Source organism: Erithacus rubecula (genome assembly GCF_903797595.1).
Source record: "Erithacus rubecula genome assembly, chromosome: 29".
Classification (NCBI taxonomy): Eukaryota; Metazoa; Chordata; class Aves; order Passeriformes; family Muscicapidae; genus Erithacus; species Erithacus rubecula.
The window spans coordinates 2320294-2340435 of NC_136681.1; the positions used below are offsets into that span (position 1 = coordinate 2320294).

General features: G+C 48.0%; 1 protein-coding gene across 2 annotated transcripts in view; it reads right to left on the reverse strand.

Annotated features, from left to right (window-relative positions):
* Window positions 1–263: 263 nt before the first annotated feature.
* The window catches only part of DPYSL2 (dihydropyrimidinase like 2), a 52649-nt gene continuing 32770 nt past the window's right edge, over window positions 264–20142 (reverse strand). For both annotated transcript variants that reach the window (XM_079328739.1, XM_079328738.1), the window contains exons 6-14: window positions 19952–20032; window positions 19082–19150; window positions 15313–15433; window positions 12305–12461; window positions 12037–12178; window positions 11684–11854; window positions 7649–7828; window positions 4457–4622; window positions 264–2999 (exon numbers count right to left, since the gene is read on the reverse strand). In XM_079328739.1, the coding sequence (XP_079184865.1) occupies window positions 2908–2999; window positions 4457–4622; window positions 7649–7828; window positions 11684–11854; window positions 12037–12178; window positions 12305–12461; window positions 15313–15433; window positions 19082–19150; window positions 19952–20032 (1179 nt within the window). In that variant the 3' untranslated portion in view covers window positions 264–2907. The remainder of the gene's footprint in view (window positions 3000–4456; window positions 4623–7648; window positions 7829–11683; window positions 11855–12036; window positions 12179–12304; window positions 12462–15312; window positions 15434–19081; window positions 19151–19951; window positions 20033–20142) is intronic.

Here is a 20142-nt window from a genome sequence, read left to right on the forward strand (position 1 = left end):
CCCAACCACCACCCCAAATTCAACTGGTGTTTTTCATGTAAATCAAACTATCACCACCCAAAATTCCACTGGTGTTTTCATGTAAATCCCAACCACCACCCCAATTTCCACCCCAAACTCCTCTTTACCACCACCCCAGGAGTTCCTGCACACCTCACCCACCCCAGGCTGGATTTCAGGATTTATTTTATTTTCAGCATTTCAGTTTGTCCCAAACAAGGTGACACACAACAGGCAGCGCCTCCAGACACAGGTGCACCCACTGAAACAACAACATCTTGTCTTTATTAGGAGTTCCCATGGTAATATAACACAGAGTTCTTCAGGAATAAAACACAAGACTTGGGGGGGGGGATGGGGGGTGGTTTTTTTTTGCCATTGAGACAATGGTCAAATATCAGAAATCCTCTTTGTCTACACACATGATCAGCTTTAGCACTTACAGCTCCTCCACTCATGGGTCACAATCACAAATCCAAGGGTTAAATCCAGCTAGTATTAAAATCCTACTTTTTCTTTTATTATTTTTTAGAGCTTCAAGTCACTGCGGTTAATTAATTAATTAAGTCATCAAGTCTTTTTTTTTTTTTTTTTTTTTCTTTAAGCATTTACATATGACATTCATTAAACAGACACAAAGCGGACGAGCTCTCACAGAAAAAACATGCTTACATAGCCTGCAAAAATCTTTTTTTTTTTGTGATTTTTTTTTTTTCCTTTCCTTTTAAAGAACAAATTAAAACTTAACAAGTTATCATGAGTCAGTGAAGGAAAAAAAAAAGGAAGACTTAAGTGAATACTGAAGAGCTGCAAGTGTTTCGTAGAATTGAAACAGATCCACAATTCTTTTTTTTTTTTCTCCCCAACTCGTTCAAATTGATTTTTAACATACAGGTGACAAAGAAAAAAAAAATTTAAAAAAATGAAAATAGCTGCAATATATATATTAAGTTCACGGATTACTTAACAAACAAAGTGCAAACTCTTTATGCAAAACTAAAAATCCCAGGAGTTGAACTTAAATGCAAAATGTGTGGAGGAAATATGGCAATATTCTGTTAAATTTGTGTTCAAAGGGGCCTCAAGGATTTAGGGGCTGCAGCTGGCAGGGTTTGGGTTGCTAAGTAGCTTCCAGACACTTTGCAAATACCAGTGTTGATACTTCCTAACAACAAATTTGGTACTTGTTTTCTTGAAAGCCTTCATATATATATATATATATTTATGGGTTTTTTTCCTAAAAGAACCTGTAAACACCTTTTAAGAAAACACAACTATGGGAAAACAAGGTTGATGGAGGAGGCAAAAGAAAAAAGAGGGAGCAGAAGATGCAGCCAAGTGCCAGGGCAGGCAGTGGAGGCAATGCTGTGTCAATAAAAACTCTCTGTGGTGAGTCCAAGCACAGCTGGGTGGGCTCTGATGGGGCAAATTTATCCTCCAGGCTCCAAAAATAGGAAGCCTCCAGTCCCAGAGCCAGCAGACCTTCAATCCCAGGGGATGGCTGAGCACCCACCCCCCTGGGGCTGCTGAGTTCCTCTGAGCAGCACTGATGGGTCAATGGCAGGCACGTGAGGCTGCCTGGGAACAGCAGCTTTTCCCAAGTGCAGGATTCCTGCAGGGCTGGGCAGCTGGGACATTCTGCACAGGAGATTCTCAGCTGCTGGGGACCCAGCCAGCTCCCAGTTAGAGCAGCTGGGGCTGGGCTGGAATTGCCACAGGTGCTCAGCACACACTCCCTGGCTGCCCTTTGAGAGCTGAAGATAAACACTCAAAGTTTTAAATAACCTCTCCTTGATGGCCAGAGAGGGGGATTCTGCTACAGAAAAAGCAATGTGCTGCTCTTTGCCCACAGCTCCCTCCCCATCCATACCCACCTTCAGGGACAGAAGGAAAACTAAAAGCTACAAACTCTTCCAGATAGTCCATCCCAGCAGCTCAGATGGTGTCCAGCTCCTCTGTTTGCACCTGATGGATTGAGGATCCCATGGACCTGCTCCATGCCCTTACTGCAGCTACATGAGAAATGAAATGTTGGGAAATGCAGGGTGGCAGTGACACTGGTGGGAGGTTGTGACTTGGATGAGGTTTGGGAAGAACAGGGAGATTCCCAGTTCTCAGATAAGGCTTTGTAAACACAATGATACAAACGTGTTAAAAACACACACACAAACATTTAAAAAAACAAAAAGTTTCCTCAAGGACCTAATTTGCAGCAAAATACAGAAGGAAAAAGAAACCAAGGAAAAACCAACTCAAGAGAATGGAAGTCCCCAAGGAGTTCTCTGTCATTCCTACTGCTGGGTCCTGATTCTCTCTCCTGGCAGCATCTGGTGACCCAAGAGCTGGTGCTGGAGAATGGCCATGGACAGGCTGGGATTCCTGTCCCTCTGTGCTTGCCCAGCTAATTCTGCTGGAACACAGAACCCTACAGAATATCCAGTTTAAAACCCTTGAACTACTCTTCTGCTTGACATTAAAAAAAAAAAAAAAGCTTTTTTTTATACTTTCATTTTTATTTCTTTCTTTTTGTGTGAGTGTGTGTGTGTGTCTTAAAGGCAGCTCCCGGGAAATTCACTTTATCCTTCCTTTATTAAAAGAAAGATGCTGAATAGGACAGAGACCACATATCTCAACCACCCTCTTTACATTTACTCTTTCATGTCAGAGGTGTCAAAACAGGGTTTATTTCTTTAAATGTGTAAGGGGCTGAGGTGGGAGGGGAAGTGTGAGGGGTTGGTGAAGATGAGGAGGGAACCTGAGGGGACTGAAAGAGGCGCTTTGACTTCAGCCCCCTCCCCGGACAATGGGTGCCCGCAGTAACTGTCACAGGCTCTACAAGAATCAGAAAAGGGTCTCCAGGTGCCCCAGCCCCCCCAGGTGTGCCCAGGGGGCACAGCAGGGCTGTCCTTAGCCCAAGCTGGTGATGTTGGCACGGCCGCCCGGCGGGGCCACGATGCGCTGGGTCGTGCGGCGCGGGATGTTGTCATCGATCTGTGCCCCTGGGGAGAGAGCAGGAGTCACAAACTGTGCCCCAGGCAAAATCCCTGGGCCTGGGTCTTGGGTTCTAATACAGGATGTGACCTAAAGTAGGGATTCTTGCAGATTTTTCCTTCTCAGTTAAACCAGCTGGGGCAGTGATCCTAATCTAAATGAGATATACTTTCTGCTAATGGGCCATCTTTAAACCACCTTTATCTTCCCACAGCCCATCCTCCCTCCAGGAGATATCTCCTGTTCATGGCCAGTGAGTCCCAGTGCATGGCTGATAAAATTACATCATCCCACTGGGAGATGCTCCACCCAGGGGGAGGAGCCAAACATTTCCTACCCAGATAAAAACTGAGATTTTGGTACAGCAAGTTATCCATCTTTTCACTGGATTCCAGAGGAAAACCAGACCCTTCCACATCATCCCTGCACCTTCAGAGGAAACTGCACCTTCTCCAGGAGCACTGCTCCAGCTGAGCCACATCTGCCCCTGCAGGAGGATGCAGCACCATGGAATGGGACTGTGCCACCACCCTGACTGACTGACTGTGTCAGCTTGGATTCTGACTCTGGCAGGGTTTGGGATTGTTCTGTGTAATACTGCATTTCTATTTTAATTTTTCTAGTAAAGAACTGTTATTCCTAATTCCCATATCTTTGCCTGAGAGCCCCTTAATTTTGAAATTATAATAATTTGGAGGGAGGGGGTTTACATTCTTAATTTCAAAGAGAAGGTCCTGCCTTTCTTAGCAGACACCTGCCCTCCAAACCAGGACACTGTGGCACTTTGGTGCTGCTTGGATGGTTGGATTTGCTCTTAGAGGGCTCTTCCAGCCTAAACCATTCTGTGATTCTGTATTTGGAGGAAAAGCCTTTGCTGGCCCTCACTGCCTTATTAATTCTGCTGAAATATGTTCTGAATTAATAATATCTCTGCCCTGAGTACCTGAAGCACCCAGCCCTGCACAGGTAAGAGTTGGATGAATGATTATTCCTTAGCCAGCCTTCCCATCCTTTTTTATATTCTGTCCTTCTGCACTGGAACACCAGCTGAGAAATCAAATCTTCCACCTCCCACACCTACAGCTGGTCTCAGCTGGCAAAGTTGTCCTCAAGTTTGGGCCATCTTATAAAAAAAGGGGGTTTTGCTACAGCCTCTTGAAACCAGAAAATTTCCACTTCTCAACACGTTTGGAATGGTCTTGAGCTGAAGGAGGGCAGGGTTAGATGAGACACTGGGGAGAAATTCCTCCCTGTGAGGGTGGGGAGAACCTGGGATGGAATTCCCAGAGAAGAAGCAGGAATTTAGGACAGCTCCTGTACTATTCTTGTTCCTCCCTAAAGGGAAAACCTCCCAGCTAAACCCCCCCAGAACCCCTCATCCCACCCTACCCCAGCAGAATGAACTCAGAGCATGACAGCAGTGCAATAAATCACCCAGCAATAAATAATTCCCAAAATCACCTACCAGACAAGCTGAACCCAGACTGGTGCAGGTTCCTGACGGGGGGTGCCTGCTGTTTGGCAGGAGAGGTCTTGGCTGAGGATGCTGGTGTGACAGTTTTGGGTGTCACCGACACCTCGCACACGGGGCCATCGTAGAGACCTCGGGGCACACCCCGCAGCTCAGCCAGCTGCAGGGAGAGAGGGAACACAGCCTGAAACACAGCCTGCAACACGGCCAGAACTGCCCTAAAACACAGCCAGAACAGCCTGAAACACAGCCTGCAACACAGCCAGAACAGCCTGAAACACAGCCTGCAACACGGCCAGAACTGCCCTAAAACAGAGCCAGAACAGCCTGAAACACAGCCTGCAACACAGCCAGAACTGCCCTAAAACAGAGCCAGAACAGCCTGAAACACAGCCTGCAACACGGCCAGAACTGCCCTAAAACACAGCCAGAACAGCCTGAAACACAGCCTGCAACACGGCCAGAACAGCCTGAAACACAGCCTACAACACGGCCAGAACAGCCTGAAACACAGCCTGCAACACGGCCAGAACTGCCCTAAAACACAGCCAGAACAGCCCTACAATACAGCCACACAGCCTGAAACACAGCCTGCAACACAGCCAGAACAGCCTTAAAAACCAGCCACACAGCCCTGAAACACAGCCTACAACACAGCCAGAACTGCCCTACAACACAGCCTACAACTGCCCTAAAACACAGCACAACAGCCTGAAACACAGCTTACAACACAGCGAGAACAGCCTTAAAACATAGCCAGAACAGCCTTAAAAAACAGCCAGAACAGCCTGAAACACAGCCTACAACACAGCACAACAGCCTTGAAACACAGCCTGCAACACAGCCAAAAGAGCCTTAAAATACAACCACACAGCCCTAAAACACAGCCTACAACACAGCCAGAACAGCCCTAAAACATAGCCTACAACTGAGCCAGAACAGCCCTAAAACACAGCCTGCAACACAGCCAGAACAGCTCTAAAACATAGCCAGAACAGCCCTAAAACACAGCCTACAACTGAGCCAGAACAGCCCTAAAACACAGCCAGAACAGCCCTAAAACACAGCCACACAGACCTAAAACACAGCCTACAACACAGCCAGAACAGCTCTAAAACACAGCACAACAGCCTGAAATACAGCAGAACAGCCCTAAAATACAGCCTTAAAACACAGCCAGAACAGCCTTAAAACACAACACAACAGCCTTAAAATACAGCCACACTGCCTTAAAATACAGCCTTAAAACACAGCCACACTGTATTAAAACACAGCCTTAAAACACAGCCACACTGCATTAAAACACAGCCTTACAACACAGCCAGAACAGCCTCAAAACACAGCACAACAGCCTTAAAACACAGCCACAACACAGCCCAACAGCTGCCCAGATGTGGCTCAGCCAGTGACACACATTTCAGGATTGGCTGTTGGTAAGAGGATTTGGAAGCACAGAGCATCTCCTCTGTGCTTGGCCCTGGGGAGCTGCTCTCTATTTTCTATCTATATCTAGGTTTTATATATATCTATTTTACATCTGTATTAGATGCATATCTATATATCTATATATTTGTAGTATATTTTTATCTATATTATAACTATATCTATATCATGTACATTTCTATTTAATACCTATATCTATACCTATATATACCCATATATCTATATTGCATCTATTTCTACTATTATTTCTATTATTATTTCTATTCCTATTTCTATTATTATTTCTATCTATCCATATCTATATAAAACATATCTGTGTCTCTGTCCATCCCAACCACTCTTGCAGCAAACAAGGTAAATTTGCACTATTTTCCTGCAAGTTAAAACCAGTGTTTGTGCAGCTCAGCAGCTTCCACCATGCAGAGCTGAGGGGCTCTGAGTCCATGGGCACCCCAAGGCTCCTTGGCCATATGGATTTGGCTGCTCTGCACTCCCCAAACCCCACTGTTGGAATCTCTGCTGGGGGGTTCTGAGCTGGGAACAGGTTACATTCCTGTTTTGGCTCTAGATTTTTGTGCAGGACAAGATGCTCACTAATTATCAGTGTGACATGGAATGTGCTGTGGCTCCAGCCAGTCTGTCCCCTGTCCCAAAGGTGCTGTCCTTTAATGATCCCAACCTGCCTGTCAGATTAAAGGCTCCTGACAGGTCTCAAATGTACTTTATTACTCATCCCCAAAAAGCCAAGCAGTGCTGAGAGCAGCAGGGCAGCCCTGGAGCTGCAGATTGGGATAAATGCAATTATTCCAGTTGAGATGCTGCCCAATTGGATTTATAGGTCAGACATGCAGTTCTGTGGGAGGACACAGCAGAAACCAGGGATCTGTTCTCCATGGGGCTGAATTATGCCAGGTTGTAATTTTGATAACTTGCAATTTCTTCAAAAACAAACAATCAAAGAAAGATGATTTGCAGGGAGTGGGAGGATCCCCTGTGGCCAGCAGAACCAACACAGCTCAGGAGTTGTCCAGGAGAGGGCAACTTCAAACAGCAAAAGAATTTCTCCTCAGAAATGATTTATTCTATAAATAAACTTTTTCAATTCTCAGCAACTGAGTTCAGTGTCATCTCTCATGTCAGGCAAATTCAGGCATATCAAAAGACAGGCTCAGTTTTGAATGGGTGCATTTTACAGAATCACTTTCCAACTATTTTAGCATCTTAAAAATAGAACATTGTCCCTTTTAAGCAGTCTGTAGGCTGTGCCTGTGACTCACCAGTCACCAGACAAGAGCACCTGATCAGATCTGGCAGAAGGGAAAGCAGCATAACATATCTGTGACAATAAATTACAATTCTAAATTGCTGCTGAGAACTTTGATATAGAAATGCTAATGATAACTTCTCCTGGGACCTCTGTGACAGGAGAAACCTGGTGGGGTCTGGGTAGTTTGACTCATGGGCAAATTGGAGGGTTCCTGGACACATTTTCTGTTTAGCTGTCCTCAAATAGAAAAAAATAAAATAAAATTTAAAGAAAACAGTTTTTCTTGCAGAAAACCCAAGCTCAACCCAAAGCAACATGAACAGCAAAAATGAAAGTGGAAAAGAGGAACAAGACAAACGTGGCTCCCCATGCAGGGAACATCAGCATGGCCTGAGCCAGGGGACAGCAGCTGCTTCCAAACTCAAACCTGGGGCTGTCAGAGGGAGAGAAGAAATGCCCCAAGCACTGCCACTCACCCTGCTCCTGGCTTTGATGCGCTTGTAAACGAAGTCAGGGAAGGGTTTCCTGGGGATGTACCTCCCTGAGCCCTCTGTGACATGCAGGTTCCCATCCTCCAGCACGATCTTCCCCTGGCTGATCACCACCAGGGGAGAGCCACGGCACTCCATGCCCTCGAAGATGTTGTACTCCAGAGACTGAGGGAGCAAGGACAGCACAGAGGTAAACACACTCACATATTCACATATTGTGTTTGGGGTGATGAGGCCAGAAATGTGAATTCTGTCCTCATCTGCTGCAGCTGGTTGGGGCAGTGCCCCTGATATCCTGGCACATATTATCTGCTAATGGGCCATCTTTAAACCAGCTGGGCAATCATCTTTATCCTTCCCATGGCCCACCCTTCATCCAGGAGGTATCACCTGTTAATGGGCCATTGTTAAAAACTGGGTGTGGCAGCGATTCTTATCCCTGTGGGAGATATCTCCTGTTAATGGGCCATTGTTACAAACTGGGTGGGGCAGTGACCCTGATCTCCTGGCACACGTTATCTGCTAATGGGCCATCTTTAAACCAGCTGGGCAATCATCTTTATCTTCCCACAGCCCATCCTCCCTCCAGGAGATATCTCCTGTTCATGGCCACTGAGTCCCAGTGCATGACTGATAAAATTCCATCATCCCACTGGGAGATGCTCCACCCAGGGGAGGAGACAAACATTTCCTACCCAGATAAAAACTGAGATTTGGAACAGCAGAGCAGCCTTTCCCACTGGATTCCAGAGGAAAACCAGACCCTTCCACATCATCCCTGCACCTTCAGAGGAAACTGCACCTTCTCCAGGAGCACTGCTCCAGCTGAACCACATCTGCCACTGCAGGAGGATGCAGCACCATGGAATGGGACTGTGCCACCACCCTGACTGACTGACTGTGTCAGCTTGGATTCTGACTCTGGCAGGGTTTGGGATTGTTCTGTGTAATACTGCATTTCTATTTTAATTGTCCTAGGAAAGAACTGTTATTCCTAATTCCCATATCTTTGCCTGAGAGCCCCTTAATTTCAAAATTATAATAATAATTTGGAGGGAGGGGGTTTAAGTCCTTAATTTCAAAGAGAAGCTTCTGTCTTTATTGGCAGACACCTGTCATCCAAACCAGGACACATATTCATCCAGCAGAGCCTGCTGGGCTTTAATTAGCAATCACAGACCATGCTAATTGTCAAAATAGTAAGGACAGATGGAAACAAACTCAACAGTGTTTACCTGAGCTGTATTTGCTGTGATTTAATAAAGGTTGGTTTTAATTATCAGTCTAAGTTTAGGGGTTTATTAATGCAAAATTTCCATTGAAATAAGGTTCATAAAGAATCTCAGACCCTTAAATTTCATCCCATTCCATCCCCTGATATGGGGTGGGACCTTCACTAGATCCAATTGCTCCAAGCCCATTCCAACCTGGCCTTGGACATTTCCAGGGATGGAGAAGCCTCAGCTCCTCTGAGCAGGAGAAAAAACAGTTTCAGATGAGAATATCTCAGAGTCTCCCTGTTTAAATATATTTAGGCACCTATCTCTGCTGAACTGGGGGCAGATTCAGGAGCTACAGGAAGCTTTATGTGAGTTTCCTACTAAAAACAGTAATTCTGAAAAATCTGTATTTCAAACCAGTGTTCTGACTGATGGGTCAGGGACCAGGATATTCTCATTTTATTCTAATGGGATTTCTCATCCCCAATTAACAGGATTGGAAACATCACACCATGGGAAAAAAAAAAAAGGCAAGTTTGAAAGAAATCACTGCAAATGTGAAACATCCTGGAATGAGATGCACTGCAACCATGTTATTTGGGGACTGTTACTCTGGTACATCTCTGAGTCAAATGCAGGTTTTTTTACTGAGTTAATGATGGAGTTTGCCCTTGAAGTGTGTTATAAGTATGGGCAGGCCTGAGAGCAGCTTTGCAATTAGCCAGACCAGTGGTTAAACCAAGCCTGAACTGGGTCCAGCCTGAAAAACACTGTGGTGGCAAAGGAGGAGGCTGGGTCAGGAGCTTATGGATTAGGCTGCTTCCAAGAAAAACACCACCTCCCTCTGCAGCTCCTGGTGTTTCCTTGCCAGAGAGCAGCAGGAGCAGTGTGAATTCTTGGAAAATATCTGTAATTTGCTTGGACATTTCAAACAGTAACAATCATCCAAGGCCACATAATCAGAGGGTGTCCCTGTGCCTGACTGTCAAGGGGCCTTTTGTGCTCTGCTTGGCCAAACCAGGATGCCTGGACTCCAAAAGCACCACTTGGACCAGTTTCTCCTCTAACACAAGGCATCATGCAGGGTGAGACCCGAAAAAATACAGAATTTTAGGATTATTTGAGGTTCCAAGGTCAGTGAGTCCAAGCTGTGCCTGATTCCCACCTCATCACTGACCCAGAGCACTGAGTGCCATGTCCAGGCCACCTTCCTTGGACACCTCCAGGGATGGGGACTCCAAACTTCCCTGGGCAGCCCCTTCCCATGGTCTCATCACCCTTTCCATGGAGAAATCCCTCCTGATGTAGCTCCAGGTGTGACACCAGGTACAGCAGGTGAACAATGACAGGGGAGGAGCTCAGAGATGTGTTTGTAAGCCAACAAAAACTGGGATTGCTCAGTTTTTCAACTCTTGGGAATGGAGAGCCCTTCATCCTCCATGCTCCTGGCACAGCTTAAGGCCACAGCTGAGTGCTGAGGCCTCTTGCACAGTGTCAGGTTTTTGGGGGGTCTGCAGTTCTCAGAAAATACTTCTGAATGGAGCTGGTTCTCCTTTGCCTTGCCCAGATCCATGGAGCCAATCCTGACTGCACTGGGGCATATCCACAAAGGAGAGAGAATCTGTGAGTTCTGTCAGGAAACTGGAAGAGCCCAGCTCATTTCCCAAAGACAACAGCCACTAAACAGCAACGACTTTCAAGAACTCCACCCAAACTACTTCCAGCTCCCTGAGCTATTCATAAGCACAAGCCATGGCTCAGATCATGAAATCTGGCACCTAAAAGCAGTGAGTCCCTGGATTCCCTCTTAAGTCATTCCTCTCCAGACTGGAAGGAGTCTGGAAGCACCTCTAAGGTGATTGAAGGGAGCAGACTCCTGGAATTCCTCTGTCAGGAGCCTGAGCAGAGGCAGGATGAAGCCAGGCCATCTGTGACCAAATCTGACAAAGAGTTAAATCACAGGGAAGTGAACCAAACCTTTTAAAAAAAGGAACTTTCTTTGTGAGTGTGCCCACAGATCCAAGTGTGGAACAAAATTTTGCTCCTTCAGCTCCAGAGTGAATGAAAGCATTCACAGGAAAAAAGGAACAAGCAGTTTTTTTCCAGGGAAAGATTCCATAGGTTCATGGCCAGCAGCAAAACAAGTCATCAACAAACACAAACAGTGGCTGCTTTCTCTGAGCCAGGGCTCAAATGTCACAGGGAGACTCCAGCCAGACCCCTGCACTGGAACCATCCTGCAGATTCCCACAGGCTGGGACAGCTGGGTCACTGCAGGGGCTCAGAAGTGTCCCCAAGGGTGCAGTGCCACCCCTGAGCTGCACAAGAGCCAAGGGAAAGGGTGGCTGGTTTGGGTGATGCCTTTTGCCAATTAATGTGGGGATGGCCACCAGGAAAATCCTGACCCCACACACGTGTGACAGATCAGTGGGTGGTGTAAATCCACTCAGCCCCTGGATCTGGGCCAGATTTCCAGAAAAAGTGTCCATGAGCTGCTAACACTGCAGTGAAAAGGGGCAGCTCCCATTCCCACCACTGGCAAGCCTACATGTCATAAACAACACATTGTCCTGAGAGGCCTTTGGATGTTTTAGAGGATTTAAAGAGTTTTCTGTGTGCTCCAAGAGCAGAAGAACCCTCTGCTCTGAGGGGAATCCACGTGATTTCAGATGGACTCATCCTGCTTACACAGAGAGAGCAGAGAGGGCTCCAGACATGGGGAAAATGAGCTCTGAGCTGTCCCAGCAGAACAGCACAGGCACTGAGGAATAAAGGGAATGCAGGGTGGGAACATCCTTACTATGTTGTGAGTCTTGGCAGAGATTGTCTTGACACTGTCAGGATCCCAGATCACCAGGTCGGCGTCGGAGCCCACGGCGATGCGGCCCTTCCGCGGGTACAGGTTGAAGATTTTGGCTGCATTTGTGCTGGTCACAGCCACAAACTGGTTCTCATCCATCTTGCCAGTCACCTGAGGGGACACCACATGTCACTGCATGAGGCAGCAAAGAGCTGGCAGCACAGCAGATTGCCAAGAATCTCCACAGGGGTGAAAACACCAAGTGGGAGGTCCATGACATGAAAATAACATTCCTGCAGCTCCTTCCCCTGAATTTCCAGCTGAAATGCAAAAACAGGACAGGTGTGACCTACCACAGCCTTGTCCCAGATGATGGACATCCTCTCCTCAGTGCCATTGGTTCCTTCAGGGATCAGGGTGAAGTTGTCCTTCCCCACAGCTTTCTGAGCAGTGTTGAAGGTGCAGTGGGCACTGCCAGTCACCTGGAGGTCTCCACTGGGAGAAAAAAAAAAAGGTAGTTAAGGTATTTTATTGTCCTGAAGGTGAAACAGCTTTTTGCTTGCTGGCAGCAACATCCCTTATTTTATCACCCATTTTCTGAACACAGAGAGCTCTACTCACCAGGACAGTAGTGAGTTGAGAAAATCAGGAGTGGTTGGGTCAGGACTCAGAGGTGGGGATGTAACAAAAGCTGCTGCCTTTGCCCAGTTCTTGCTCCAGTAATGGGATCCATCAGTGCCCAGGCTGGCTGTAATGGGCTCTCCATACACCACAGTGCCTGTGGGACAGGGACACACACAAACCCTCTGTGAACAAAGGAATGTGCATTTCCAGCCTGGCCTCCTGGCAGAAAATCACCTGGGAAAGGACACACTGCTGCTTCCTCTGAAGCATTAAATAAAGATATTGCTGCTGAGCAGAGCTGGGAGCAGCAAAATGTGCACAATCCTTTATACAACTGCAGAGGTTGACACTCAGCAATTGTCCTTGAAATGGTTACTGTAAAGATGTATTTTATTGTTTATATTCATTTTAATGGTTATTTATCCTAGGCCAAGAACTTTGTGGAAGAGGCTGAGGGTAACTGTAAGGGCATGAGGAGATTCAGTCTGATCTAGAAGAGATGTGCAAGAAAAAAAAATGAAAAAAAGAGGTTTTATAATTAGTATAAATTAAATTCCTCCTAACAAGGCCAGGTTTTTTGGGTCTGTGCATAGAGCAGGTGGGACAAAACTCCTACCAGGGAAGTTTTTCTGCACACAAAGCAAGCCCACCACAGGGGAAATATCTGAGTTCCTGGTGCACAAATGCAGCTCAGGGGAGCTCTGTGAACCCCCCAAAGCAGATCTGGGGCAGAGCTGGGAAGTGGAACTGCATCTCCTGGCTCTGCCCAGTGTGCTCACCACCAGTGTATCCTTCCTCCTCATTAATATTTTTGGAACCACATGAAGGAAGAGCAGATCCTCAAGGCCAGGATACTCTGTGAGCTGGAATGCACCAGCACCATCTGCACACCAAGCAGAGGCTGCAACTTCAAAAGCAGCAGGAGCTGGCAGCCCCAGGGATCTGCTCACCAAATGCAACCTCTCCAAAATCTGCTCTGTGCCACCCAGCTGCCCCCCCTGCCTGGCACTGCAGGGCTTGGATCTGCCACAGATGTGGGTGGGAGAGATGCCAACCCTAAATATTTCTGCCAGGAGAGATGGGCAGGGGGACTGGTCAGCAGGGTCTCACACCTCACCATGAACAAGGACAATATTTCTTTCACTGCATTGCCAGAGCTGGGGGTCTCAGGACAGCTGGGAAGAGGCACAGGCTGAGGCAGGACAGGGATGAAGTGGCTCCATGCTGCCCCTGTGACACAGGAGCTGCAGAAACAGCCTTTGCCAGAGTTTCCAGCAGCAGAGGAAATGGCTCCCTGACATCACTGGCCATAAATAAGGCTCTGAAATCCAACCAAGGGCAGAGGCTCCTGTGGTCCAGCTCATTGGGGCATTGCTCTGCAGGGAGTGATGTTTTCAGCTCCCAGATCTGCAGTGACAGAGTCTGCAGGGAATCTCCTCCATGCAGAAGGCAAAGGGAACATCTGCCTTTAAATAACCATTTAAACAGTCTGTTCTTTTCCATTCAGCAAATCAATCCTGGCTTGCTTTTGCCTTGGATAGTCTTCAGTTCTGCTTCCTCTGTTGTTTGGGAGGCAAGACCAGTGTGTGTGGCCCTCCTTGAGTTATTTGAATACAGGAACAGAGGATGGGGCACCATCCATACCCCAAATTCTCCTTATAAGGAGGAGAAGGAGCATTTTGAATGAAAACTGCATGTTCTGGCTGGCTCAGAGAGCCCTGTGGATCATTCATCTGGGACCATCCTGCACCTTTCCCAGGCAGGGTAACATCCATCCAAGCCAAGCTGTGTTTTATGGCTTTCTGTGATCCAAGTGTGTGGTCCCTCATCCCAAGCTGCAGCTGGTGGTCTCAGGACACTGGGTGTAGCAAGAAGGTGTTTCTGTTGATGCTCCACCTTTGTGGGGCACATGCCTTCAATATTTTATCTGGAAAAGGGAAGAGAGGCTTCCCTGCCTCTCAGGATACAGCTGCAAGTACACAAGTTCTTTTCTAGCCACAGTGACAGGTCAATGCATCTTCCTTCTGCTGGAGCTGGGAGAGAAACATTTATTCCAAACAGCTTGAGCTGCTTCCACAAACAGCCTTGAAAATCAGTCCTCCTCACCAACTCCTTCATCAGGAATCATGAGACCAAAATACTCCTGAGCTGATGCACCAACACCAATCTGTTTGCTGGAAATCAGCTCTTCTTGCATCAAACACCCAGATGGAAAGTGATGTCATTTGTAAACCCATACAGGCTTATTTAGGCTGCAGAAAATTAAATCCAAGCCTTCTGAGGAAAGAAGGGGGAAATGATCCCTCCTGGTTACTCACCCAATGAGCAGTTTTAAATAGAAGTGAAAGGTTTAGTCACAGGATAAAGCAGCAGACAGCAGCCACTCTGTGGGCAATCCTGACTCCCTGGAGGGTCAGGCAGCAGGGGCAGGGCTTGGGGGAAGCTCCTGCATCCCTCAGAGCAGCTCAGCTCCCTCACAAGCCTCAGAGAGGAGAGACACAGGCAGCAGCAAACACAGCAGAGTTATCAGAGGCTGCCACAATTCCCAAATCCAACCCAAGCTGCTGATTCCAGCCCCTGCATGGATGTCAGGCTGACTTACACCCCATGGAGAGCAGCTACTCCACAGCAGGCAGCTGGAGCTGGTGGGCCTCTGGCAACTCCAGCTAAATACAACAGGGCTTGTGAGTCAAGAACTGTGCCAGGAACCTCAGCAGAAAGCACCAAGGGACAGCAGCTGGGAGGAGGAGCCAGCTGCAGTGTCCAGGGATTGATGGAGAGAGCACAGAATGACTCTGTGACACCAGGAAGGCACATGGATGGTGGAGGAGGATGAGTGTGAACAGACAAGCTCAGGACTGAGCAGCTCCAGGCTCTGACACAACCACTGAACCCTTGTCTGTGGGAGATGAGGCACAAAGAGCTGCTTGGGACCTTTTTTAAAAAAAGAAACCTTTAGTGTAGGGATGAAGCTTGTTGGCAGGAGTAAGGAGGAAACAACTTACCCTTTTTCCTGGCTTGAGCAATGACATCAGCAGCACTTTTGCTCATCACCTTGGTGATGTACAGGGGGCAGTTGGTCTGGTTGGCAATGGTGATGGCACGGTTCACAGCCTCTGCCTCCACCTGGCAACAGAGGCAGGTCAGGGGCAGCCAGGAGCAGCCCAGGGCTCACAGAGCCTGCTCTCCCAGAAACAGGGAGTGCTGGGGCATTTCCCAGCTCTGGGCTCAGCAGGCACACAGTTATCACAGCAATTACATGACATCAAGCTGCAGTCCCCTCTCATTAGCACCTCTTCTCCCAGAGCCTCTCTGCCTGAACTACAACAACACTCCAGGTGCTCAGGGTCAGAATGATTAAGCCCCTTCTTTAATCTGGACAAAAAAAAGCAGCTAAATGTTGACTCAACAGAGCTGCTCCTGCTTCAGCCCACGCAGAAGGGAGATGCTGCACCACAGACTCTGGTAAGCCACGTTTGCAAACAAGCTTCCCAAATTGTACCCTCCACTACAATCTCTGGCTTGGGATCTGACAGAGTGTGAAGCACCCCATAAATCAGCTGCTTCCCCTTGCATGTGTGCAGGGAATTCACCTCAGCCAAACCAAGGGTCAGGCTGTAACTGCAGCCTGAGGATGATGGCATCACTGTGATTTTATGGCTCACACATCCTAATGAAAGGATGCAGACACAGACTGAACTCTGGTGATCTCACAGTGCCTGCTGCCACAACAGCAGAGGAAACAAACCCAGAGCAACCCCCCCACCAGATCTGCCAGTGCAAGAGGCTCCCAGAACCCCCCCATGGACTGTGCTGGGGCTGGCACACACTCAGCAATTGGAAAAAAAAGTGAAAATCTGCTCTGCAGTCACTGATCACAGCCCAAGTGCCACAAACCATCAGGATACACTGCCCACTGGTTGTGTCTGACCCCCAAAATGTTCCAGGGCCAGTTGGATGGGGCTTGGAGCATCCTGGCACAGTGGAAGGTGTCCCTGCTCATGGCAGGATGGGACTAGGGGGGGTTGAGGTCCCTTCCAACCCCAGCCAAGCTGGGATTCTGTGACTGCTGCTCTCTGCACTGGGCATGGAGGAGAAGCACCAGCAGCTCAGGGAACAGTGGCCAGGCTGATGTCCCAGTGTCCTGAACAGCTCTGCTCATGACAGAAGCCACCCCTTGCCCTGTCTGCAGCCAGAACACTCAGGGAAACAGCAGGCAAGGGTTTTCACAGCACACCAGCCCCTGCAGGGTCAGCAGGGGGGTCTCTGGGGCACAAAGGGTCACAGCCCCAGCCAGGGATGCTCAAAGGGGGGATTTGCTGGCCCAGCTGCCCCAGGCAGGGAAAGGCTGTGAGGGAGAGGATTGTCCAGGATGTCACAGCCAGCAGCACTCAGGAGGGTGAAGGAAGAGCCAAGAAAAGCCCAGTTGTCCCTTGTGGGACATAAGGGGAGCCCAGAGCTGCCAGGCCATGGCCTCCCTTGGCAAACTCCCACCAGAGCAGCTCAGTGCAGCACCAGCAACCACATCCCCACTCTGTGCCTCAGCTCCCTGCAGGCAGAGCAGGGATAAAACAACACAACCCCCAGAGTTTGGGGCAGAAGGCATCTGAGCAACTGTGGAGCAGCAGGAGAATCTTTTCTGAACAAGGCTGCTGAATTCCTGCCTTGTGCCCAGATGCTATGGTGACAGGCACATAACAATAACCCAACAAGTAGTCCAAAGGGGAATGTTTGCAATTACCAGGATGCATCAGAAGCCCTAGCACAGCAGTTCTCTTGGAAAAAAACAAAACAAAACAAAACAAAACAAAAAAAAAAAAAAAGAAGACAGACATTTCCTGGAGCACTTGGACAGCTTGTGCTTCCAGCGTTTTTGTGGCTGAAATAAAAACAAAAAAATGATGGAGCATTCTTAAAAGTCATCACAGAATGAACTGAGCTGGGAGGGGGAGAGTTTTCCAGAAAGTGATGGGTGAGGCTGACTTGGGATGGTGCTGTCTGAACTCAGGCCCTGTTTTCTGGCTGGAATAAAGTGCTGAACAGTCACCTTGGCTCAGCCCAGGTGACAGGTGAGCACAGCTAAACCCCTGAGTCAGCAGGGAAACTTGAGCCCAACTCCAGCCCTGCCAGCCTGGGAATCCAGATGTGTGCACTCCCCAAGACACAAGTGCACGTGGCCAACCCCTGAGTGCTTCACTCTGATGTAATTCTCCCTGAAATGAGTAGGAGTTTTGAGTTAATAAATGTTTTAGACTTGCTCAGCAACTCCTGCTGGTTTGCTGTGGATTAAGGAGCTCTCCAGGGACTGCAGGAAAAGCCAATTCCAGTGTCACCAGCACCCAGAGGGACACACTGGGTGCTGAAGGGACAGGAACTGGGACCTGCTGGGGCAGCCCATGGGGAGGGGGTGGGTTAAAAGCACAGCCAGTGCCAACTGCAGACAGGGAGGGAGGGATGGCAGGGCAGGAATCAGGGCTGCCATCACTTCCTGCTCTGCTTCCTATGACTTTCAAGCAGGAGAATGTTGGACTAAACACTTCCAAAGGCACAGCTGAGTTCAGTCTGTCCCTTGTGGCAGAGGGAGAGGCTCCTCTGAGCCCCACTTGTCCTCAGGCTGCCTTTTCCTCCCCACACTGCCCCAGAGCACAGATTAACAACCCACCCATGCCTGGAACCACACAGCCCCATCAAGGATGAGCTCTTCAACAGCCAGACACAACTTGGCTGGTTTGATCTTCAGATCCTTTAAGGTAAGAGCAGCTTTCCTTTGAAAACAACCCAAACTGAAACTCCCTCAAGTGTCACACCAGCAGCTGTTCACACTCTCCTGATGCAGGCCAAAAAATTTGTTGAAAAAAAAAAAAAAAACCACAAATTGGAAAAGCTCAGTGAGAAGTGTTTGCTCACAATTTCAGGAAGCAAAAGATCCCAGCTCCAGGAGCCACACACAGATTCTGTGAGGATTCACTCACTGTCCAAGTGGAGCTTTTTTTATTTTGGTTTTTTTTTCTGGCCAACAGAATGATTTATGTTCCTGTGGATGTTGCCTGTCTGAAGCAAGGGCAGGAAATGGAGACTGAGCATGAGGGGCACATGTGGATGATCTCACAGCCTCAGCTGCCACATCTGGCAGGCAGCAAAGCCCTGGGATTTGGAGGAACAGAAAGAGCAGCTTGTACAGAACAGATGAACCCCCCAAACCTGGAGTGCCAAGTGAGGTGTCTGCCTTAGAGACAGGGAAGAGCTGTGAGTGAAGAATGCAATGGGAACCAACCTCAAAGGCAAAGTTTCAAGGCTCTTTCATACTCCTGGGATTTATTTCAAAGGCTTAGAGGGATTGGGGTCATCCCTGGAGAAATCCAAGGGGAAATAAGAAGGGTAACTATATTAAAGTGCTGGGCTAAGGCCTGAACTCTCTGGAACATATTTTCTGTGCCTTCAGCAAACCACTGCTGTAAAAACCCCCACCCCACTGGTAAAATGTCATCCAAATATCAAATATCACAGCAATGATAATATGATAATGATATCACAGTAATGGAAGCTGTGGAAGTACCTAAAACAATGTCAGCATTTAGCCATGTATTTAAAAATTCTGCTAATTCACTGAAAGTCTGATAAAATAATGACCAAGAGAGAAACCCAAGACACTGATCTGGAATCCCACCAACACAACCCCAAATGCAGAAATTCCTGTTTGCAGCCACATTCATCCCAACATGAAGTATTTATGCTGTAAATGGGGGAGGGGGAAAGGCAAAGGGGAGTTCTCACCTCTTCAGGTCTGCTCAGCACGTGTCCTTCAGGGCCTGTGATCCCCAGCTCCAGGATCCTCTGCTGCTCCTAAGGAGAAAAAAAAGAGCAGGGATGAGATTGAAAGCACCAGGGAATTTTCCTTGCAGCACACACAGATATTGGGAAGGGGCAGGAGGGAGAACCCTGAGCATCTGTGCTGGTTAAAAAACCACCTGGGGGCTTTGCACAAGGGCCCTGCCTGACTCCCCTTGCTGAGAATAACCAGAGTAAAACAAAACTTTGCTGATTTGTTCACAGGAGGTCAAGGAAATCTTTTATTTGCATTTGTTTCACAGCCCCTGGACTTTCAGCACTCATTTGTGTCTATCAAATCATCTCTAGGATGTGGCAAAATGATAACACATGGAAAAAAATCATCCTGCAACTGGGCTCAAGGACTGGGATGGGCTTTTACCCAGGCAGAGAACATAGAAATCCTCTGAGTGCTTGAGACACAAAATAAGCTGGAGATAAGATTAAATTGGCTACATTATTAACATTTTTTCCCTTGCTGCTGTTTGATGGATAAACAGACCCCAAATATCAGCACCTCACTGCAACCACATCCCACTCTCCCTCTTCTTATTCCCTGCAGAACATTCTGCACACAGTGACAGCCACACCCAGCTTTTCATTTTTGGGGAGAGACAGAGAAGCCCAACACCCACCCCAAACTGAAAACTGCCACAACATCTTGTTTTATCAGTGTCAAAAGGCATCAAATCTGCTGAAGAGCCCTTCTCACACCCTCCATGCAGCCATGCCCTGCTCTCCAAAGCTTGGGTGGCTCCCCCAGGAAGAATTTCAAGCCCTCCCAGCATTTCAAGGCAGAGAACAAAGAGCTCATACCTCAGCAATGATGTCACCGTTCTCAGCGTGCACTTGGGCTGTGGCTCCGATGTCCCTGATCACACTCAGCACCTCATAAATCTGGGGACACAAAAAAAAAATACATCACAGCACCTGGTAAAAGTGTGCCAGACCCCAGGAGAAAACAGAACTGGGCAGAAGGGAGAAGAGAAAAAAGTATTGAGGAGTGG